Source organism: Myotis myotis, unplaced genomic scaffold (genome assembly GCF_014108235.1).
Source record: "Myotis myotis isolate mMyoMyo1 unplaced genomic scaffold, mMyoMyo1.p scaffold_m19_p_8, whole genome shotgun sequence".
NCBI classification, from domain to species: domain Eukaryota; kingdom Metazoa; phylum Chordata; class Mammalia; order Chiroptera; family Vespertilionidae; genus Myotis; species Myotis myotis.
In genome coordinates this window covers 41,650,041-41,675,028 of record NW_023416390.1, presented here as the reverse complement: position 1 = coordinate 41,675,028, position 24,988 = coordinate 41,650,041, and the positions used below count along the sequence as shown (strand labels likewise).

General features: G+C 34.6%; 1 protein-coding gene across 4 annotated transcripts in view; it reads left to right on the top strand.

Annotated features, from left to right (window-relative positions):
• Window positions 1-24,988, top strand: part of AGPS (alkylglycerone phosphate synthase) — a 134,753-nt gene that overhangs the window by 56,256 nt on the left and 53,509 nt on the right. For all 4 annotated transcript variants that reach the window (XM_036319243.1, XM_036319246.1, XM_036319244.1 and 1 more), the window contains exons 8-11: window positions 904-984; window positions 7,104-7,229; window positions 10,936-11,044; window positions 21,415-21,542. In XM_036319243.1, coding sequence (XP_036175136.1) covers window positions 904-984; window positions 7,104-7,229; window positions 10,936-11,044; window positions 21,415-21,542 — 444 coding nt within the window. The remainder of the gene's footprint in view (window positions 1-903; window positions 985-7,103; window positions 7,230-10,935; window positions 11,045-21,414; window positions 21,543-24,988) is intronic.

The following is a 24,988-nucleotide window of genomic DNA, read 5'->3' as shown; positions in this document are numbered from 1 at the left end:
GAATATAGGTAGCCTGAGACTGTTATTTTCGTATTATCGATTGTGTTCTTTCCTATTTATTATTTACTAGACTTATGTGCATTAGTTATTGCCATGAAATTGAACATATCAGAGTGCAAAGAAAGCTTCTCTGGGATCCAGAAGAAGATTCTGTATGTTACCTGATTGCTCAACCAAACAGAAGGGGAACAGAATCTGCTCTAAATAGTAGAAAGTAATTCATCAAGATTCATATATATAAGAATTAGGTCAAATAAGAATGTTAAAAACACTTATTTGACAGGCATACATTTACTAAGTTGAGCCAGATGATAGTTTCTTCTTTTCAGCGGAAGGCAGGGATGTGCTTTGTTTTTTAGCTGGGGTCTGTGGTGCTGCTTTGGTCTATGAGATCTGTAGGGGTGTCATTTACAGTATGCAAATGTCTTTGCAGGTATCTTTTTCTAATCTCAGGTGGACATCTGATATTCTTAGATATGATTGCTAACTGTTAACAATAATATTGATAGTATTGCAAAATGACAGGAACTGTGTATACTAACCTTTTTATGTGTAGTATCTCATTTAATTTTTATAGCAACCCTGTGATTAGGTATTGCTATCCACACTTTACAAATAAGGAAACACTTAGCTTAGACAGTTAAATAATTTGCCCATGATAAGAGGTATAGTTTAATTTAAATTAATATCTGAATGAAGACAGAGTCTGTGTTTTAAACCACCTCTTGTTAATATACTGCCTATGTTATATCTGTCATATATATTCAGGGATAAATGGAGCTTTCTGGTGTGAGTAACCCTACCTGCCTAATTACTCTCTTATCACTTGCTGCTTTCAGTTAGGAAGTTCTGTTTCCTGTCAATAGTTCATGGAGATGAGATCTTTTTATTCCTTTGCAACAGAGTCGAATCCTCTGGGTTGATGAGAACAATCTGACAGCTCATGTAGAGGCTGGCATAACAGGACAAGAGTTGGAAAGACAGGTATGTTATTTCTTTAGTTAAAATTTTCAAAACTGGCATGTGTCCCCTCTATGAATGAAGTACCTTTCATAATACATTCACTGAACAAGTTTGTTCAGTTTCTGTTGTGGGTCAGGCATTGAGCTAGACACAGTAATGAATGACACCATCCCCTACACTTGGATCGCTTATGTTGTATTACGACAGAAAGGTCATTAGACAATTATGATTCAGAGTGAGAATATCTAGGTGAAAGCTAAATGTGGGGTATTGTGACTCATCAAATGGGTTAGGAGGAAAGGAGTTGGACAAAAAAAATGTATCATAGAAAATGCAGCATTTAAAATGAGACTTCAGGATGAGTGAGAATTAACCAGAAAGTAAATGGGGTTGGGGAGAACAATCCAGTTAGGAAGCAGCATGTACAGAGGCTTTATAGGCAGCTGTTGCTTTTGCGGGCCTGCAGGTAGCTGAGTATGGCTGAGATCTAGTGTGTTTTTATGGGATAGCACACGTGCTTGGTGAATGTATATCGAGTGGGTGAACATGTAGTAATGGTAAAGGATGAAGGTAGGAAAACATGAAGAGGTGAGATTATAAAGGGCCGTATAAAGCCCCTTTTAGAAGTTTGAACATGATCTTTGTAATTAGATACTTCTGGCTTCTGTGTGGAGGATGGATGGAGCATGTAAGGGAAGGTTCAGAGGATGCTACAATAATTCAGGCAATTGCTGATAGTGACCTGAAATAAAGTAGTAAGAATGGAGCAAAAAGGAACAAATTGGACATAGCATTTTTGGAAGTTGGTGGTAAATTGTATCAGCTGGGTAGATGTTGATATTTGCTACTTACTGAACTTCTCAATGTATAATTTTATTGAAAACTGCTCATCTCTTGTAGTTAGTGAAACTCTTGGGGTCCTTATGTACTTTTGGGGGGATCCTAATTAATTTTTTTAAAACTTTAGGTTCCCTTTATGGTTTCTAAGCAGGCAATTATTAAAATGTATTGGTTCCTTCAACCTCCTCAAACATGGGTAAGATGTAACTCAGCTTTTATAAACAAAAATTAGAATGTCCAGTTTGTTGATGTTCTTACCACTTTGTTCCACTTGGGTTACAGAGACTCCCTCCTCTTTTTAAAAGGACTTTGAGGGATATGTGACATACTTATTGATCTTATTTTTTTTTTTTTTGTCTTTTTCCTTCTTTCTTGTAAAGAGTTGAATGAAATTGATATGCCAGCGAACAATTCTATATGAAAGGCTTTGAAAAAAATTATTAAACTCTTTACTGTCCTTATTTTTAATTTAATGCAGTAAGAACAGAGAACTGGAACATATTTGTTGAGACATGTTGAAGATCTTCAATAAGTCAAGGTTTTATATAAGTTAGCATAATTAGATTTGCTAATTATTATAGTTTCAGTGGGCAGAATAATAGTACTTAATGGAAAAAAAAAACAACCTATAAAAAGTTCCATATTAGTCTTCCATTATGCCTGAATGAGGCATTATCAACAAAGCAATTTTTTAAAAATAAAGGATGGCCTTTCATGTCTCCAATTTTATATTTTTATTGTGGTATTTGATGTAGTATTTTAACCTTTCCAAGTTTTCTTTTTCTTAAAAGGTTAGATTTAAAATTCAAGGAACATATTTCTTTGAGATTTAAATGAAATTTTCTTAGAGTAAGAACTTCTGATATTTTACTTACTACTTCATTTCTCTAAATAAAACTTTCTTTTTTGCTTCTAGTAGACTATAATATAGTTTCTACATCTGTTTTGATTCCAATTCAAGTTCTTCCTTGTTAAACTCTGTGTCCTTCAGTTTCAATTTCAGCTGAGGTAACCAGCTAAAAACATCCTGCTTTTTCCTTTTAGAAGTTTTAAAATTACAGATATATTGTAGTTGTGTAGCACAGATTTTAATCTTTTTAATTTTTAAATTACATTGATGTTAAAATATTTAAAATTTAAGGCAGTCACTAACATGTCAATTATGAATTTTGGGAATTTGCTTTTAGGCTTATTAAATCTTTGGCTACTTCATTTTATTAGTTAATAGCCTGGGGATGTGTGACTTATATTTTTCCTGCCTACAGACTCATTTCCCTATGCTTCAATTTCTTCATCTATAAAATGAAGATAATAATTCCTCTACATAAGGTTTTCATTAGGATGAAATACATTAATAATGTAAAGTACTTAGAACTTGTATCATTGCACTAATTTTTATTGAGCACTGTCTGTTTTATTCAAATACAGCTGACTTTTAAGTTTTCCTTCTACATGCCAAAGACTCCCAAATTTTTATCATCACCTCACACTTCTTTCATGAACTCCAGACTTGTATATCCAGTTGCTTAGTTAGTGTCTCGATTTGCATATTTAATACACATTTTAGACAAAGTGTCTTAAACCAGTGGTCAGCAAACTGCGGCTCGCGAGCCACATGCGGCTCTTTGGCCCCTTGAGTGTGGCTCTTCCACAAAATACCAACTTCTGCGCATGGGCCACGAAGTTTCAATCGCACTGTACGTGCGCGCCCGCATGTGGTATTTTGTGGAAGAGCCACACTCGAGGGGCCAAAGAGCCGCATGTGGCTCGCGAGCCGCAGTTTGCTGACCGCTGTCTTAAACTAACACAACATTTTAAAAATTGAATTTCTGTTTTTCTCCACGGTTGGCTTTTTCTGTAGCCTTCTCGTTCTCAGTTGATGGAATTCAGTACTTTGGGAAGCTTGGGCTTAAATCCTTGGAATCATTTATTTTTTTTTTAGTTGTTTTATAATGGTTTTATTGAGATATAATTGCCATGCAACATACTGCACTCATTTAATACCTACAGCTTGAGAGATTTATGGTTAAGATGGTGGCGTAGGTAAATGGGGTACTCAAACTCTCCCACAACCACATCAAAATGACAACTAAACTGGAGAACAACCATCATTCAAAACCATCTAAAATCTAGCTGAATGGAGGTCCTACAATTAAGGATTTAAAGAAGAAACTACATGGAGACTGATAGGAGGGGTGGAGACATGGAAAGGCTGGTCCCACACCCACATATGGTGGTTTAAAATTGGGAAGGATATCTTGGTTGTGGAGGGACCCCCTGAGGAGCAAGGGGCCCCGGCCCACACCAGGCCTCCCAGCCCAGGGTTCCAGAGCTAGGAAGAGAAGTTCCCATAACTTCTGGCTGTAAAAACCAGTGGGGATTGTGGTTGAGTGAAACAGGGCTCCTGGTGTCCTAGGAAATTTTACGCACGAACTTCCTCATATTCAAATATGAGCTCTAGCACTGGAGCAGCAGCTTGCAAGGAACCAGGGACATATGGGGAGGAACTGAATTATCTGGCATCAGGGCAAGAGCTGGGGTGGGGCACAATTATGCCAGGCAAAAGTACTGGCAGAGGCCATTTTTCCTTTTCTGAGACAACCCCCTCAGAGTCAGCAGGCAGGCACTATATCTGAGCCCCCCTCAGCCTGGCTCACACTGTTCATCCTACCCTGGTGATTTCCTAAAATTCTGCCCACCCAACTTGGGGGCCAACCCATGCTGTTTCCAGTGGCCTGTCTTGGCTCATGCTTCAGACTTTCCTAAAATCTCTGAAACAAGCATCATCTGGTCTCTGTGTACTCTGTAACTCTTGCTAAGTGGCCTCAGACCTCGCACTAGTGGCAGCTAGCCTTGGTTCACAGCTTGGTCTCTCCTGGGTACCTCTAAGCCCAGAACAAGTAGCTGCCATCTGCAGATCACTCTGTAGCTCATGCCAGTAGCCCCAGGCAGGGCACAGACCAAGGCTGACCTTGCACACACTCGATAGACAGTTTCAGATCACCCCAGATTACAATCCTACTGCCTCCACGAGTGACACTCTCAATGGGTGGACTCAGTGAGCACCGAAGCCCTCTGAAGCAAGTCCTGCTCCATAGGGTTGGTTCCTGCACAGCAGTTCCTCCGCTATAGTAGTAGCCAGTCCTTGCAGCTGATCAGCCTGGGGGTCAATCTCTTCCAGTGACGTTAACAGCAATCAAGGCTCAACAACAACAGGAGAATGCACACAGTCCACAAAGGTGCACCTCAAGCGCTCAGCTTGGGTGAATTGGGAGGCTGTGCTACTGGGCCCTTCAGGACATCTACTTTACCAAGTCTGGGAGACATAGCAGCTCTACCTAGTACACAAAAACAAACATAGTGAAGCAGCCAAAATGTGAAGATAAAAAGGTCCCAAATGAAAGCAAAGGAGAAATACCCAGAAAAAGAACTAAATGAAATGAAAGCAAGCAAACTACCAGATACAAAGTTCAAAACAATGGTTATAAGATGCACAAGAAACTTAGAACTTCAACAACATAAAAAAAGGACATAGCAACCATAAAAAAGAACCAGTCAGAGATGAATGTTACACTAACTGAAATAAAGAATACTTTACAGGGAAGCAATTGTAGAGTAGATGAAACCAAGAATCAAATCAGCGATTTGGAATATAAGGAAGCAAAAAACCCCAATCAGAACAGAAAAAAAAAAAGAAAAAAAAAATAATGAAGATAGTGTAAGGAGCCTCTGGGAAAACGTCAAGTATATCAACTTTCTTTCACATCATGAAGGTGCCGGAAGGAGAACACAGAAAACAAGAAATTGAAAACCTATTTAAAAAATAATAACAGAAGACTTCCCTAACCTGGTGAAGGAAATAGATATACAAGTCCTGGAAGCACATAGAGTCCCAAACTCTGTATGCACTTATAGAAATAATTTAAATGTGTAATTATTTGCTTCTGTATAGGTAATGTCGAGATTTTGTCTTGAGAATATATGAAAACTTCCTGTTCAGTACCTAGCACATCTAAGCTTCCATGAATATCTTTTCTTTTCTTCTTCTCCTAATTTCAGAAAATTTGAGAAACAGTAGTCTTTTGAAAAGAAATAATATGAATATAGATTGTTTGGAAGTTAGGAAAGAAATATAACAGTTTGATAATCTTCATTTTAACCTGTTCAGTCATGTATTTAAGCTACCTTCTTGTGGGTGGTTATTAACCTCTTAAAATTAAATAAATATATTAAATATTTAGTGAAAAAATCCTATTATGTAACAATTGATATGTTTTTAAACCTTGTTTTTCTAGCAACAAACCTAGAAAAGGTAAATAATTTGCATTGCTTGTGTGGGAAAGCTAACAAATTATATTTAACCTAATTAGCTCTCAAATTTTGGATTACAGCTTTCATACCATACTTAAATATGTGGATACAAACATAGCTGGCATATTCTACATCTATGCATGGCTTACTTGAAAAATGGAAGCAGTTGCTTAACTGGATGACTATCAAATGGTCAACACAGATTGATGGGCTTGAGTGCAGTCGACAGTGGGTATGCAGATGGTGGTGTCTGTACTGTTTGACATGAGATGGCAGAGTCTTTAAAAATGATTTCAGTGGAATGGCTTTGGTGTTACAGTAAAGGGCATCCATTCAACCTCAGGTGCTGTGCAGCTGGCAAAGCTAAGCTAATATAGAAAAATGAGAAACAAGTGACTATTTAATGTACAGGAATGCAGGATCTGCATTACAAATAAATGACAGTATTACATGCAGGAAACCTGGCCAGATGGCTGTACATTAAAACACATGACTCCTAGAGAGAATTAAGTACAGGCAATTTGCTTGGGTTTTCTGCAGGCCTGCTGCATATTATATTAGGGTAGGGAGAACAAGAGATTAAGTGCTTTATTTATTGAAAGTGTTTAGGTGAAGTTGGCAGTTGTTTAAGCATACTCTGATCTCCATAAGTATTTACATGGTCTCTTTGTGGAAAAAAATAGTAGGGTGGGTAGTTGGCTTTAAAATAAAAGGATATAAGGAATAAGATTGTCTTGTGAACTTGGGAAAAATACAACTGTCTTTTTGGACCACATCTTAGTTTTGTAAAGTTTTCCTTGACGCAAAAGCTTAAACATTTTTGTGGGGGACAAGTATGATGAAACAAATATTTCTTTTTCTATATAGGTTTTAATGAGTCCAAATTCCAGTGACATATGGGGATTTAAAAGTGGGAAGAGTTAATATGTTGAGTGCTTTGTGAAATGGGACCATTTTCACTAGTAAAACATTACATATTTGTTTTTCAGCTTAAAGAAAGTGGTTATTGTACAGGTCATGAACCAGATTCCATGGAATTCAGCACTGTGGGAGGATGGGTATCTACTCGGGCATCAGGCATGAAGAAGAATATCTATGGCAATATTGAAGACCTGGTAAATTTTTTCTAGTTATTTTATAATCATTGATTAATATATAGAGATTATAAAGTGATATAAGCCTTTAAAATTTAGTTGGATGGTGGAGTCCCCTCAGAAATATACTTATTTTGATTATGGTAACACTGATTGTGCAGTGGTCATTACTTAAGGGTGCTCCTTTTCAAGTGATTGATATTTAAGCTTGGTAAATGTTTCATAGTATCTGATATAAAATATATAAATATTATTTGATAATCCTCATGGAGCTTCAGTGTTCAACTCTACCAAGATTTTAGTCAATTTATTTAGATGATCTCATCATTGTTACTCTTGCCTTAGGAGATTTTTATATTTTTCTGAAAAAATAATTTTTCTATATAGAGTTAAAGAGCCTGAATGAAAATGTTCTAGTGAATGGCCATATAACCTCTAATGTTTTGTGTGCACACACCATTTTGTTTTACTGATCTGGTGTCAGTGCTCTAACAGTGATTATTATTTTTAAATATATTTTTATTGATTTCAGACAGGAAGGGAGAGGGAGAGAGAAATAGAAACAATCATGAGAGAGGATCATTGAATGGCTGCCTCCTGCATTTCCCCTACTGGGGATCGAGCCTGCATCCCGGTTATGTGCCCTTGACCTGAATCAAACCCGGGACCCTTCAGTCTGCAGACCAGTGCTCTACCCGCTGAGCCAAACCAGCCAGGGCTGACAATTATTTTGATAGTGTAACAACTATGGGCATCCTGGTTAGGAATTATGTATCGTTTGTTCCATTTGTACTTTTAGTAGTTGACCTGATAGTTGTATGACCTTGTGCAAATTGGTTCACCTTTCTAAACAAGTTTCCTCCTCTGTAAAATGGAATAAATAAATGTTAATTGCTGTATAGAATTATAAGAAGTAAAGGACATAAAATGAAAATTCTTAGTTCCTGGTATACAGTAGGTGCTTCCAAAATGTTAGTTTCCTTATCAGTAATATTTTGATAACAATTTTAAATAACTTTATGAGACTATTAAAGTTAGGGTAGGGAGAACAAGAGATTAAGTGCTTTATTTATTTAAGTGCTTAATAATGTTCCTAACATTATTCTTAGAGTTACTTAGCTTTGCTTTTCAAATCTAAAATTTCAACATTTTTATCAATATCTTCATTACTGGAAATATCAAATCTTTAATGAATTTTGGTTCTTTATAGTTACATCAGAAATTTAAGACTTTGTATTATGAATACTTTTTAAATGTTTACATTATCCTGTCTATATATATTTGTACTGACTTCTGGAAATCAAATTTTCATTTTGCAATGAAAATAAATTCAGTTTCAGAGAGAGAATTTGATCCTTTTGCTATTGTATTATTAAGAGTTTTATCAGAGTTAAGCAAATATTTGACAGATTGCTATATTTAGTACTACTAAATTTATTTTCATCCTTTTTAGAGAAATTTAAGGGCCATAAATTATAAGCATACATCGTAATGTACTTATTTGCATTAGTAATTACTTAGCATATTTTACTTTTAACATAAAATTTTTTATAATATATAATTTCACTGAAACTGGCTTAATTTCCATTAATTGCTTTTATGAAAACTGCTGAAGTTAATATATTCCTTTATGTGGTTAGAGTAGAATTCATGAAAAACATTAAATTTCTTGTGTTAAAAATATTTCTCTAATCAATATTGTTGCATAATTCTTTCAAGTACAATAAATAATGATACTAATACCTATTTAGTTGTTTGAAAAGAGCTGAGGATGGTTAGTATAAATTTTTAACATTATAACCTGAAAATTGAGATGTCTTGGAGCTTTCTGTATGTTATGGGATAAACTTTTCATCTTACATTCTGGTTGCTACTTGTTTTTAAGGTCATTTTAAGGAATTCTAATTATAGTCCAACTCAAATATTTTTTTTTAATATATTTTATTGATTTTTTACAGAAAAGAAGGGAGAAGGATAGAGAGTTAGAAACATTGATGAGAGAGAAACATTGACCAGCTGCCTCCTGCATACTCCCTACTGGGGATGTGCCCGCAACCAAGGTACATGCCCTTGACCAGAATCGAACCTGGGACTCTTCAGTCCACAGGCCGACGCTCTATCCACTGAGCCAAATTGGTTTGGCTCAAATATTTTTTAATTTAATGATTATCTCTTCATAAATGATTTCCTGATCATTTGATTAAATGATTATGATTTTTATGGTTTGCTATAAAGTTGAAGCTCTTGGCCATCAGCAATAATCCATTGCTTCTGTGAAAGATTCCTTGGTATACTATTCAGTTATGAAACACAGATGGAAAGTCAGATATGCTGTTATATTAACTAAATAAAATAATTTCTAACACTTTTAATATCTTTGTACTTATCTTTATAGACCATTTACTAAGCATGCTCAAACATATAGATATATCTAGTTTTTAATATAAAAAGGATCATACCATGTTTATTCTGCTTTTTAAATTATATTATTGACATGTTAATATGTAAATGAACATAGGTTTTCACATCATTTAAGTAGAGTTCATATAATTCTTTTGTTGGTAATTCATAGTTTATTAAAGTAACTCCTTATTAATAAACATTTAAGTTTTCTTGATTTCAAAACTATCAAAAACAAAGGGGGAAAATAATCCACTTTATTAATACTTTTTAGCATACATCTTTAAATGTTTTTTGGGGGTAAGTTCCTAGAGCTTGAATTATTGGACAAGATGCTTAAACATTTTTAAATCTATGTATCCTATAGCCAAACTGCTCTACAGGGATTTTGTGCCAATTGACATTCCCACTAGCACTATGAGAATCCTTATTTTATTGGACTCTTTATTTATATTTTGCCTTAATTTTAATTTCTTTAATGCTAGTAAATGTAAACTTTTGAAATGATCTCTTTGGCAATTTTTATTTCTTATTTTGTAAGTTGCTTATTGATGTTCTCTGCTCATTTTCTTCAGCAGTACATAGACTTTATTTATTTGTTCAAAGATCATTCCAAAAATGTGTTGGATTTTTACCTACCCATTTTGGATTCAGATCTCAGAAACTATTTTTGAATGACAACCCCTCCCCCACACAGTGTACTTAATTTTTCACCTGTGTGAAACATATTTCACAGATATATCACACACATGTCTCTCTCCCTCTTTAACTCAGTCACAGGATCTCCCTCTGCATCCCAACTTTGACCTGATCATGATTAATACTTTAATCTTTTCACTCTTTCTTACTAAGTAGGCAGATTAGCTACGTTGAAGGAGGGGATAAGTCAAGAATATATATTGTTTTAGAATTCTAAGCAGTGTTTGAGATGAATGATAATGTTTCATAAATATTGTTAAATATAAGTGAAAGATTGAACCTATTAAAATATAATCATTGCTCATTTTTTCTGTCCTTTAGTTCTTTGCTACATAGATAACCTGAGACTAAATTTGGTTCAAAGAAATGTGCTTAAGGTGTTCCTAAGATAATGAATATACCTAAACCAATAAGAATCTTAGATTGATTTGTCCCTCTTTTAAAGTTTATAAAATTTATTTTTAGTTTAATAATTACTAAAAGATATTAGAATTCTGAAGGGCAGCAACATTTATTACCTAACCCAATATTTAAAAAGTAGTGTTTTATATAAATATCTGGATGTGTGTACACACACAACAGTCACTGACAAATGTCTAGAATTTACATCATGCATTGTATTAAACAGGTGGTTCATATAAAAATGGTAACACCTAGAGGTATAATAGAAAAAAGCTGTCAAGGACCTCGTATGTCAACAGGCCCTGATATCCATCACTTCATCATGGGATCTGAAGGTAAATATAACTGCAAATTTATTATGAAAAAATACATGTTACTGACTCAGATTTGTGAGAATCTGTGATATTGTGATATCAGATATTTGAAAGAAAGACATATATATTTAAATAATAGTGATATTTTTTAAGTTTCATTACTTGAGTACTTCATAAAGTTTTTATTAAGAGGACATCTTATTAAATTTCCTTTTACATTTTACTTTTTTATAGTTTTAGAGACAGCTTGGTCTTTTTGGTTTTATTTGATTTTTCTTTTAGAGTTTTTAATAATATTAAGAAAAGTAGTTGTTAGGATTAAAATAGTTTGCTTTAACATTTTATATTATAACATTCTTTAATGTCTGAATAATTAGGGGGAAACAGCTGATAAAGTATTGTTTCATGACTTGTCTTTCTATAATTATACCTGTTATTGCTATTTGCTTTGTTTAAGAGGAATTTAAAATTCTGTTGATTCATATACTTTTAAAACTTATGTTGGTCTTTTATTTTTTTCACTACTGAAGTGGTATCCTTTGCTTGGCTACTTGATGTTGTATAGATTAGAATGTAGTTCTCTATTTTATTCCAAATATTTAATTCCTATACCAATCAGAAAAAAACTAATCTTCTATTTTGCAAGTTAACTATTATGTAGGCACTGTGAATTGAAGGTGAACATGTGCTCATTTTTTAATTCTTAGAATGGTAGAAAGGGAAACTCCTTAACTGCAGAGAAATAAGATAAAACAGGGTTTCTGAATTAGCAGAGGAACTCATTACTTACTTCAGAAGGTGGTACAGGCTGAAAAGAAGATAGATTTTGGAAACATTTATCTATACACATGGATAAAAACAGTTTATAATAACCTAGGGTAAATTCTAACTTTTGACACTAATATCAAGGAGGGAAAAACACACTATTAGTATGTGTCTTAGGACATGCTAGAGGTCAACTACTGAGTTATGAACAGTGGAATAGTTTAGGTCTTTTTCATAACAACCAATAACAAACTTTTGTCAAGGTATCTCCCCAGTTTACTCTTAATTTTCGAATTTTTATTTTTTATATTTTTAATTTATTGGGGTGACATTGGGTAATAACATTTTATAAGGTTTCAAGTGTACAAATCTATGACACGTTATCTGTATATTGCATTGTGTGCCCACAGTCACATCTTCTTCCATCACCATATAATTGACACCCTTTACCCTTTATTACCCCATTCCCCTTCCCTCTGGTAACCACCATACTGTTGTCTGTGTCTGAGTTTTTGTTATTTGTTTTTCTTTTTTGTTCTTCTTCCTTTTCTGATCAGCATACTCTTCTAAGGAAAAAACAGAACAGTTTTAATGACAAAAATAAAATGTTAAATTCCTTTAAATAATACAGTTCTCTATTATTTTGGGACTTTTTGTACTATTGCATCATCTGAAAGTTAACTAAAAGTATGTAACTTTTTCCATCAGATGTCAAATTGAATAACAATAAGTGTCAGAAATTATAAATATAAATTATCTTTTCAAGTAACAACTTTAGACATTTTTTAAATCCCATTGATTAGCATTTTAAAAATTCTGGTTGCTAGGTACTATGCTGGCACACTTAGGACACAGGTAATAATAGACCATAATAATACAGTTCAATAAATTCTTGAATAGAAGTAAACACTGGAAAATATAGGCAAAAGGTCACATGAATGGGTATTAGGAAGACTTCCCAAGAGAAGCCATGCTCAAAGTGGTCCTGTAGGGTTAATAAGGAGAAAGTAATTTCAGACAGGGTTGAGGGATAAGGTGGGAGAGAATTGTCCTGCAGAGAAAACTGCATGTGGGCAGGCTTGGAAGTAAGAAAGAACCACGTCTGCTTTATGAAACTCTCAGTTTTTCAGTAGAATGGGAACATAAGATTTAATTGTAGGGTAGAGGGGGCAGCAGGATGAAGGGCAGAGTGGTAAAGGTTATAGGGGTTAGAGATAATATGGTCTTTACACCTTTTAAAATACTTTGAACTTTATCTAAAAAATTGGACTGCCTCCTTCTAGTTAATTATTGAATAAATTTAAGAAAGACAAACTCATTAATATAATATGTATAAAAACATATATGCTAGGGTAAATTACTGTATTTAAATGAAATTTTCTTACAAATGTGCATGAAGAATGCCATAATGATTTAAGAGCATGAACTGTGAAATCTATTAGATATGGATTTCAATACTTACGTTTCTGTAACTTCGTGTAAATTAGGTAATTTTCTATTCCCAGTGACCTTAGCTATAATATGAGGATAATAAAGTAAAAATCTTAAGCTTTTTGTGAGGATTAAATGAGATTATGCTAAGCAGTTTATAAGCATGCAGTAAGTACTCAGTAAATGTTAAATTTATCACTATTGTTGTAACTTTATTACTTTGGCATTAATGACCTTTACAAGTGTATTTATGGTCCCTAATCCCCATGTCTGTATGTATGTGGATGTAAACTCATCCTAATATAGGCTAGGAGATAGCATGATTGAGTAAGTAATTTTATGTGAAATCATATTCTTTTATAAAATGTATTTTTATTTGCTATTTTCAACTATCTAAATAATAACCTCCTGCCTTAACTGTGAATCATAAACTTTTCCTTGAGCTTTAATAATATTTTTCTTTTGTTGCAGTTAAATCATTTGAGGACAATCTTGAAAGCATTATCATTAAAAAGTCCCATTTTCCCCCTATCTTACTAAGTTACACATGTGACTAACCACTTTAATGTTTTTGTCTTGTTTGGTGTTATGAATTTCTTGTAGTTTATTTTAACAAGCAGCTTCTCATTTTAAATGCTCTAACATGATCAATATAATGAAAATTATAATAAATAGTCAAAGCATTCGAAATGCTTTGTATTCTTTTCCTGTGTATGGAGTTTACTAGTAGTAACCTACAATGATTTGCTTTTCTGTTTGGAAAGTGGTTAAAAGTACTTGTTTTAAAAACCAAACCAAACCCATGACCCACCTTTTAGCCTTTTCTGTAGGATGAAATAGGTTAAAGGCTTACTATAGGTTCTTTTTTTGTAGTCTTACTAGTCACCTTTGGGTTAAATAAAGCTTACTCTTCAATGGATTCCTCAAGAGAGGCACAGATGTATATCACATGAGTTTTGGAATGTTCTAAACTGGTTTTCTATGGTCTTAATACTTGCAGGTCGGCTTGAGTGGATGTAATAATCCTTAGGTCACACTTTCTTTCCTTGTTTTTTGAAAATGCTGCTCCACTGTATGTTGTTTTAAAGAACCCTGATGCCAGCTTTCTTGCCTTTGTAACTCGTTTACTCTTTTTTGCCTGGAGGCCCTGAGAATTTTTTGTTTCATTATTGTTAAAATTTACTGCTTTTACAACTCAAGAGTTTATTGCCCTGTCATTTTGCTCTGGTACCTAGTACACCATTTCTGTGTAAAAATTCAGATCTTATTTTATTTGTGGAAAATTTTTTTTGGATTGTAGTGTTAAATATTTGGGGGTTTTTCCCATTGTTTTTATTTTTCTTATACATATATCTGATTTCCTTTCCTCCTTTTCCATTTCAACCACTCTTTCTCTGACCTTTTTTCTTGATTTATTTTTTTTTATTTCATTTTCATTCTCTTGGTTATTTTTCTATCTTTCTTCAATGCCCTTTATTAAATTTTCATTTGAATCTATGCTGTTCTGTTTCTTTCCTGAGTTTGGTCATCTCTTATTTCATTTCTTGTTTTTTGTCCACTTAAGTTTTTAGTGTTTATATTTCTACTTAGGAATTTTTTCATCTCCCCAAATACTTGTTTGACAATATTTCAGTTTGAAATGTGTTACAGTTTTTAGAATCATGGTTGGTTTGGGAGGGGGAGCTTTTCACCCACAGAAAAGTTTTTGTTTACATTTTCTGATTTTTTCCAATAGGCTTTTATGGTTTTGGTCTGCTTTTCTGTTCCTGTTTATTATTTGGAAAGGATTCCTAGTTTGAGAGTGTTTCTTTGTTTTATTTTGTTTTTTTTGGTCACTTCAAACCTCTTTTGTGCTCCTTGTTTTATGGATGATGGTGGTTTTGTTAAGAGAAGGCATGACATGCCTGTGTCTCTTTCATTTCTATGAGATTTGTAATTTTTCTTTTTTATTTTAATATTTCCCTTCACTGCTTTATCTTCAAGGAGTACCACACTTCTCAAAATATGATGTTCCCTTGAATATATGCCCCTTATTTCGCTAAGGCTGCCATTTCTGGTTCCTCCCATTTTCAAACCCCTCCAGTAGCCAGGGCTATGGATTACCAAACCTTGTATAATATTTTGACATTTCTGTTGCACTTTTGCATTCTGGGGTTGATTTTGACTGTGCTTCCTCCAAGTCCTCTGCTACTCTATATTCTTTCTTTCGCAATCTTTTTAAAAAATATATATTTTATTAATTTTTTACAGAGAGGAAAGGAGAGGGAGAGGGATAGAGAGCTATAAACATCAATGAGAGAGAAACATGGATTCAGCTGCCTCCTGCACACTCCCTACTAGGGATGTGCCCACAACCAAGGTACATGCCCTTGACCAGAATCGAACTTGGGACCCTTCAGTACGCAGACCGATGCTCTATCCACTGAGCCAAACTGGTTAGGGCTCTTGTGATCTTTTAAGCCTCCTCTTATTTTCTGCTCTTACAAGCTTGTAGCAGCTGGAAGGCTGTAGAAGGTCTTTTAGAATTTTTTAAAAACCTCTACTTACAGGTAATTTGAAGGTCATAATGTTTTTTTTGTTTTGTTTTGTTTTTTGCCTCTTTGTAATACTGAAGGTAGAGTAGTGGTTTTATTTGTTTTTCCTTGAAATTTGTTATTTTTTAGTATAAGATTGATTTTTATGCGTTTTTTGGGGGCTTAAGTAGAGGGAGAGGATTCAGAATCAAATGACTGCCATTCTTCTCTGCCTTGAAGTCACCTGAAAATATATTTTCAAATTATGAAAGATTTTATTTACTTCAAGCAAATACTTATATTTTATATTAAATAATAATTGAAGCATTTAATTTTCTTTATTTTAAAAATGTTTTTATTGATTTTTAGCAAGAGAAAGGGAGAGGGATAGAAACATGCATGTGTAAGAGCTACCATGATCAGCTGCCTCCTGCACATCCCCTACTAGGGATTGAGTCTGCAACCTGGGCATGTGCCCTGACTGGGAATCCAACTAGGAACCTCTTGGTTCATGGGTTGGTGCTCAACCACTGAGCAACACCACCTGGGCAAAGCGTTTAATTTTCTTAAAAACATATTTGAAAATTATTTAAAAAAATTAATTTTATTAAATTGATTGGGGTGACATTGGTCAACATGAACATATAGGTTTTAGGTGTGGGTTTCTATGTTACAAAATCTGTATATTGCATCATGTGACCACCATCCAAAGTCAAATCTTCTCGTCACCTTATATTAGGACTCTCTTCTCTCCCTACCTCCTTCCCTCTGGCAACCACAACACTGCTGTTTGTGTTCATGAGTTTCAGTTTTATATCCCACATATGAGCAAAATCATTAGGTTCTTAGCTTTTTCTGACTGACTTATTTCACTTAGCATAATGTTCTCAGGGTCCATCCATGTTGTTGCAAATGGCACTATTTCTTCCTTTCTTATGGCTGAGTAGTATTCCATTGTGTATATATACCACATGCTCTTTATCTAGTCCTCTATCGCAGGACACTCTGGTTGTTTCCATGTCTTGGCCACCGTGAATAATGCTGTAATGAACATAGGAGTGCATATATCTTTGTGAATACATGATTTAGAGTTTTTTTGGATATATACCCAGGAGTGTGATTGCTGGGTCATATGGTAGCTCTATTCTTAATTATTTTGAAGAATCGCCAGACTGCTTTCCATAGTGGTTAGTCCAGCCTACATTCCCACCAGCAGTGGATGAGGGTTCCCTTTTTCCACACCTCTCCAGTACTTGTTATTGTTTGTCTTGTTGGTAATGACGTCCCCTTTTTTCCCCCCATTGACCCCTTCTAACCTGCACCCATCACCTCCTTACCCCCAGGCCTTCACCACACTACTGTCTGTGTCCATGGCTTATGCATATATGCATATAAGTTCTTCCCACCCACCCTGCCTTCCCTCTGAGATTCTGTAGTCTGTTCCATGTTTCTATGTCTCTGGATATATTTTGTTCATCAGTTTATTTTGTTCATTAGAGTCCACATATGAGTGAGATCATGTGATACTTGTTTTTCTCTGACTGGCTTATTTCGCTTAGCATAATACTCTCCAGGTCCCTCCCTGCTGTCTCAAAGGGTAAGAGATCCTTTTTTTTTTTTTACTGCTGTATAGTATTCCATGGTGTAAATGACCACCGCTTTTTTATCCACTCATCTACTGATGGGCACTTGGATTGTTTCCAGATCTTAGCTATTGTAAATTTTGCTGCTATGAACATAGGAATGCATATATTCTTTCTGATTGGTGTTTCAGGTTTCTTAAGATATATTCCTAGAAATGGGATCACTGGATCAAACGGCAGTTACGTATTTAATTTTTTGGAGGAAACTCCACACTCTTTTCTGTAGTGGCTGCACCAATCTGCATTCTACCAGCAGTATACGTACTATGGCTCCCTTTTCTCCACATCCTCACCAGCACTTGTCATTTGTTGATTTGTTGATGGTAGCCAATCTGACAGATGTGAGATGATACCTTATTGTCATTTTAATTTGCATTTCTCTGATGATTAGTGACTGAGAATTTTTTTCATATGTCTCTTGATCAACTGTATGTCCCCTTTGGAGAAGTGTCATTTTTTAATTGAGTTGTTTGTCTTTCTTTTGTTAAGTTGTATGAGTTCCTTATATATTTTGAATATTAACTCTTTATCAGATGTATCATTGCCAGATTGTTCTCCCATGCAGTGGGTTTCCTTTTCATTTTGTTGATAGTTTCTTTTGCTTTGCAGAAGCTTTTTATTTTGATGTAGTCCCATTTGTTTATTTTCTGCTTAGTTTCCCTTGCCCTAGGAGTTGTATTGGCAAACATACTGCTACGAGAAGTGTCGAGATTTTGCTGCCCATGGTTTCTTTTAGGATTTTTATGGTTTCACAGCTTACATTGAAGTCTTTATCCATTTTGAGTTTATTCTTGAATCTGGTGTGAGTTGGTGGTCTAGTTTCATTTTTTTGCATATACCTGTCCAATTTTCCTAACACATTTATTAAAGAGACTGTCTTTATTCCATTGTATGCTCTTGCCTCCATTATCAAATATTAATTGAGTGTAATGGCTTGGGTCTATTTCTGGGTTCTCTGTGCTCTTTCATTGATCTATATGCCTGTTCTTGTGCCCATACCATATTGTTTTGATTTCTATAGCTTTATAATATTGCTTGAAATTAGTAAGTGTGACACCTCCGGTTTAGGATTTCTTTGGCTGCTCAGGGTCTTTTGTGGTTCCAACCACCATTAATTTTAGGAGTGGTGGTTTGTTTTTTTTAATTTCTGTAAAAAATGCCATTGGAATTTTGATAGGGATTGCATTGAACTTGTAGATGGCTTTTTCTAGTATTGACGTGTTAACAATATTAATTCTTCCAGTAAATGAACATGGAAGAATGATACCTTTCTATTTACTGTACTTGTGTCTTTGATTTTTTTTTATCAATGTCTTGTGGTTTTCACCTCCCTGGTTAAATTAATTTTTAAGTATTTTATTGTATTAGATGCTGTTGTAAATGGGATCAATTTATTTGTTTTTTATAAAATTCATTGGTAGTGTATTTAAACGCTATTAATTTTTGTATGTTAATTTTGTATCTTGTAACTACTGAATTTATTGATTAGTTCTAAGAGCTTTTTTGTTGAATCTTTAGGATTTTCTATATATAAGATCATGTCATCTGCAAATAGAGACATTATTACTTCTTCCTTTTCAATTCTGATGCCTTTTTTATTCTTGCCTGATTGCTCTAGCTCAGTGGTCGGCAAACTCATTAGTCAACAGAGCCAAATATCAACAGTACAACGATTGAAATTTCTTTTGAGAGCCAAATTTTTTAAACTTAAACTATATAGATAGGTACATTGTTATTAACTTAATTAGGGTACTCCTAAGGCTTAGGAAGAGCCACACTCAAGGGGCCAAAGAGCCGCATGCGGCTCCCAAGCCGCAGTTTGCCGACCACGGCCTAGGACTTCCAGTATCCCCACTGTTCCTACCCAGGCAAATTAACTGACCTACAGTTTTGCTGACATCTCTAATAAGTTTACCTATGTCCTTCCAATTACCTTTTACCACATTTTCTGCTATTTTACAGAGTTTCATTACGTAAGCATGATCGATTAAACCAGGGGTGGGGAACGTCCAACCCATGGGCTGTATAAAGCCTGAGAAATAATTTGGTCTGGCCATGCCAAGGCTTTAGGGGTGAGTTAATAAAATGTTTAGCAGGCTAATTTTTAAGTTGATAATTTTGAATGGCCCCGAATGATGTTATAAATATTCAAATAGCCCTTGGCAGAAAAAAGTTCCCCACCCCTGCTAAGTGAAAGGAGCCAGTTAAAAGACCACATATTTTAAGATTCTATTTATATACAATGTCCAGAATAGGAAAATTTATAGAGACGGAAAATAGATTGGTGGTTGTCTAGGGCTGTGGTGTGTGTGTCAGGGGAGTAGGGAGTGGGAAATAGAGAATGATTGTTTGATAGGTTTCTTTTTTGGAGTGATAAAAATCAACTTAGATTATGGTTAATGAAGTTGCATATATTGAATTTTATACTTTAAATGGGTGAATTTTATGGTCTGTGAATTATAATTCAAAAAAGATGATAAAAGAAAATCGAATCACTTTTCTTATCTTTTAAAATGGACAAGATAGATCTTTTTATATATATATATAATTGGGCCAAAATTGCAGAGCTTTGTGATTTTACATGTCATAATAGGGCCACATTTGATATCTCAGTAGGAAATCTCCCTATATGTGATCTAATGTAATATAATTTACTTTTTATGGGCTTAGTACTTTTTAATCTTGTATTATATATTGACATTTTATTTTAGGCATATTATAAATTTATTTGGAGCTTTGATTTTTGTAATACTTTTCATTTATTTCAAGTGTTGTAGTGAACTTCCACAATTTCAAAAATTTCCCTTTTTCTTTTTTTAAATATATTTTATTGATTTTTTACAGAGAGGAAGGGAAGGGGATAGAGAGTTAGAAACATCGATGAGAGAGAAACATCGATCAGCTGCCTCCTGCACACTCCCTACTGGGGATGTGCCCGCAACCAAGGTACATGCCCTTGACCGGAATCAAACCTGGGACCTTTCAGTCCGCAGTCTGATGCTCTATCCACTGAGCCAAACCGGTTGACTCCTTTTTCTTTTTTTATAGTTCACAGTTTACTAATAGTATTAATAATTTTTATCATTAGTACATCAGAAACCACTGATTTGAAAAGCTTGGCTTGTGAATACAATTGTTTTAAGCCATGTCTCTTCAGATATTGTAGTATAGATATATAGATCATGTAGTTACATTTAACTTGTTTATTTTTCTCTGATTTGTCCCCCACTCCTCCATGTAAGAAAGAAAAGAATATTTGTTTCATTGGTGGTCCTCTTGTGCTATATATTTATGATAAGTTTTGTCTATTAAATATCTGGGGGTTTTTGTTTCATACCAGGGCATCTCCTTTGCCTTTGTCTTTTCCTTGTAGGAATTCTTAAGAAAAAAGGCAAGTTGTAATGGTCCCTCTAATTTCTTCTGTCATCTTAAGTGCTCATGGAAAGTTCTTTTTGTCCCCAATAAATTGTTCTCACAGTAAAAATAGGCATGAATGCATATAAGATACAAAAACCTGTTGCTTTTCAAATATCTTTTTCTTTTACTAAGTTGTAATACTTTTAAAAAATGAATTTTTATTGATTTGAGAGAGGAAGGGAGAGGGAGAAAGAGATAGAAACATCAATGATAAGAGAATCATTGATAGGCTGCCTCCTGCATGCCCCACATGGGGATTGAGCCCACAACCCCGGGCATGTACCCTGACCGGAATTGAACCATGCCCTCCTGGTGTCATAGATTGACGCTCAACCACTGAGCTATGCCCGTCGGGCATAAAACTATTTAAAAATACCCTTCTTGGAGAAAGGTAACCTTAAAAATGTTTTAAAATTTATATATAACCAAGAAAAATGTATTCTATAAACTTCTTAGAAATTAGAAAATTTGCTTAGTTTTTCTAGAATTCCCACAGAATAGATTAAATAGATTTAAATATGAATAATAGAATAAATTAATTGAATAAATAGATAAAATAGATTTAAATATGATTTAGAAAATTGGCATGTGACATATTGGATTATTCCCCCTTCTTTTTCAGGAACTCTTGGTGTGATAACAGAAGCTACAATAAAAATCAGACCAATCCCTGAATATCAAAAGTATGGCTCAGTAGCTTTCCCTAATTTTGAACAAGGAGTAGCCTGTTTAAGAGAAATTGCAAAACAGGTAACAAAACAAAACAACAAAAACAAACCCACACATATATACTTATATTTAAAATTCTACTGCATAATTGATCTTTATATGTCACATATAATTTTCATATTTTATTGTGTTATATTTGTAATTTTTTTACCCAGTCCTATGTGAAATGGTAATGTTATAAAATTATCCCTTTAAGTGCAGCTGCTATTTTTTTTTAAGTAATTATACACCTACGACTTGGTTTAAAGAGTGTTATACAATTTTAAGCCAAGGTAAGAAATATACGTGGGTTGATGGCTTCTAATGACTTTGCCTTTTATTTAATGTTATGTTTTCTTGAGTTATTTTTGAGTAAGATGGTTTGTTATGAATTGAAGCAATATTTAATTTTTCTTAAGAAATTTGTTGAAATTAAAATAAACAGCTGAATATTAATGGCCCAGACATTTAGAAATTACATATAAGTAGTTAAACTTGATCAATTCTTAGAATGTGGTGCTATCAGGCCCTACTTTGTTTTATAATATTACCTAATCTATAGCTTAAATTAAGTATTATAATTTAGTATAGCATAATATATTTAGTAAAAGAATTTCCTTTTTTTTCTCTCTTCTTAAAAAAGGGATATATTTTTCAAGAGTTTTAAAAGACGAGGTAATGCAGAGTAATTTTATTTATTTAGTTCAGTGTATCAGTGTGGAAATTCTTGCATTTCTTTAGGCATTTGATTCATTGTTTGAACTACAGTGGTTTGTGAAAAATTCTTACTTCAACATTTTCTAATAGGACCTAGTTAAGGGAATATACTTCACCTTCTTCTTGCTTTCTCCAAACTCCTGGAATTCTTTAATACCTCAATTATATTGGACTAGAATCTTGAGGGCAATGGAGTTTTTTTTTCTTTTCTTTTAAAATATATTTTACAAGATGAAGGGAGAGGGATAGAGAGTTAGAAACATCGACAAGAGAGAAACGTTTATTAGCTGCCTCCTGCACACCCCCACTGGGGATGTGCCCACAACCAAGGTACATGCCCTTGACCGGAATTGAATGTGGGACCCTTCAGTCCACAGGACGACGCTCTATCCACTGAGCCAAACCGGTTAGGACAACAATGGAGTTTCCTAATGTTACCTATCATAGAGTATCCTGCAGTTCTCCAGAGCAGAGTGGAGGGAGGATCTGATAAGGCAATAGGATTTTACCTATCGAGTACTCGATATTTATTGTTGACTTTATAAGGTACTCAAATGGAATGTAGTGAAGAGTCCTATCTTCCAACTATCCCAAAAGGATCACTATGAATGTTTTAAAGAAATTTAAGATAAGCAAAAAAAAGTTATATTTACCCACATATTTACCGTTCTCATGCGCCCAGTTTTACTTTCTGAGACACTCATTCTTTCTAAGTTTCCCACTTTTAAGAAGGTCAGCTCTATGGACTTCTCAACTAATCTAACAGTTAACAAGGATAATTTTTATAATTTTCAAGTAGCTTCAGTTACTTATCATTTAGATTGCTTCTCCCATCAAGAATTGGTCATGGGCCCCTTAATATTGATGGTCTTACTCCTGGGTGCAGGGGAGAGTTTACAAAGAAGCATAGTTCTGGAATGAACACTCTTGAACTTGTGGCAAGTCACTTTGGTGGGGTTAAAGTATAAATGAGCACTGAGAGTTGAAATCCTTAAGTGCTCCTAATTTACTACAACTTTGGGGATAGATAGTATTATGCTATGTGTTTGCTAAAATAATGGTATGGTAGCAGTATATTTAAAAGTAGAATGATTAAATAAAGGAGGCTTGAAGGTAAGTGTTAGGATAAATATCTGAGCAATCAGCACTAGAGTCCAAATGTGTTCTTACACTAAAAGCGTCACTTAAAGGTCAAGGATAAACCTATATAATTTTATTAACCAATGTCACTCCAATAAATTCAATTAAAAATAAAACAAAAAAAATAAACTAAGATGAATTACCAAGAAAAAATTTAAGATACTACAGGTATCCTATATAATAAAGAGGTGATATGCAAATTGACCATCACTCCAATACACAAGATGGCCGCCCCCATGTGGACACAAGATGGCCAGCAGGGGAGGGCAGTTGTGGGCGATCAGGCCAGCAGGGGAGGGCAGTTGGGAGGGACCAGGCCTGCAGGGGAGGGCACTTGAGGGTGATCAGGCCTGCAGGGGAGGGCAGTTGGGGGTGACCAGGCCTGCAAGGGAAGGCAGTTGGGGGGACCCAGGCCTGCAGAGGAAGGAAGTTGGGAGGGACCAGGCCTGCAGGGGACGGCAGTTGGGGGCGACCAGGCTGGCAGGGGAGGGCAGTTGGGGGCAATCGGGTCAGGAGGGGAGCAATTAGGCGTCGATCAGGCTGGCAGGCAGAAGCGGTTAGGGGCAATCAGGCAGGCAGACAGGCAAGCGGTTGGGAGCCAGCAGTCCTGGATTGTGAGAGGGATGTCCCACTGGGATCGGCTGTAAACGGGCAGTTGGACATCCCTTCAGGGATCCCAGATTGGAGAGGGTGCAGGCTGGGCTGAGGGACACACACACACACCATGTATGAATTTCGTGCACCGGGTCTCTAGTTGAGAAATAAAAGAGCTACTTGGAAAGCATTATGGTTTTGCCTCTGAATACCTAGAAAGATGGGAAGCTAATCCATAATAGATTATATTTTCTTGTTACTTCAAATTCTCCTTAATGAATAATTTTTTAATTCTAGTATTTTTACTTTGTATTATAATTTATTCTTTGTGGTAAGTACTTTTATTTTTATTTACTTTTTATCTTTGTCCAGATTGACTATTCTCCCCCAAAAGCTTTAGCATTAAAGGTATAGTTCAGATTATCTCTTGTTCAAGTTTTGAATGACATTTTTTTAATTTATCGTTATTGCCTTAATATTTTATAGCAAAATAAACATAAAAATTATATTTCAAAAATAATTATACAATTTATAAAACTAGTCTGATTTGTATATATTTTTAATAAAATATCTCAATTAGGTTACATTCAGTCTATGTTGGCCAATTCTGCCCCTGCACAGTATCTCCACTCCGTGGAACACAGATTTAATGTTGTTATATGGTCTTTGGAGTAGAGGAAGACATATTTTAAGCATTTCTGAGTGCTCCATCTGGTTTTTCACATTTCAAATACTCCCATGTAAATATATCTAGGTTTCATTAATGCAAAAAATGTACAAGTGTATCAAAATCTTAGGTTTATAATTTTATTACAGTTGAAACGTTGAATTTAAACATAAATAATTGGTGCAATCTGATGTCATTTTTGTTACAATTTTATATGCCCTGATAGTAACAGAGAGAACTACTTTTGCTAATGAAAAGCAAGGAATGAAATTTTCCTTCCTCTTTACATAAGCCAGTAAAAATTGGCCTTTAATTTGTTTTAAGAAATGCTTTAGATAGTCACACAGTGAATTATATTGAATTATCTTAG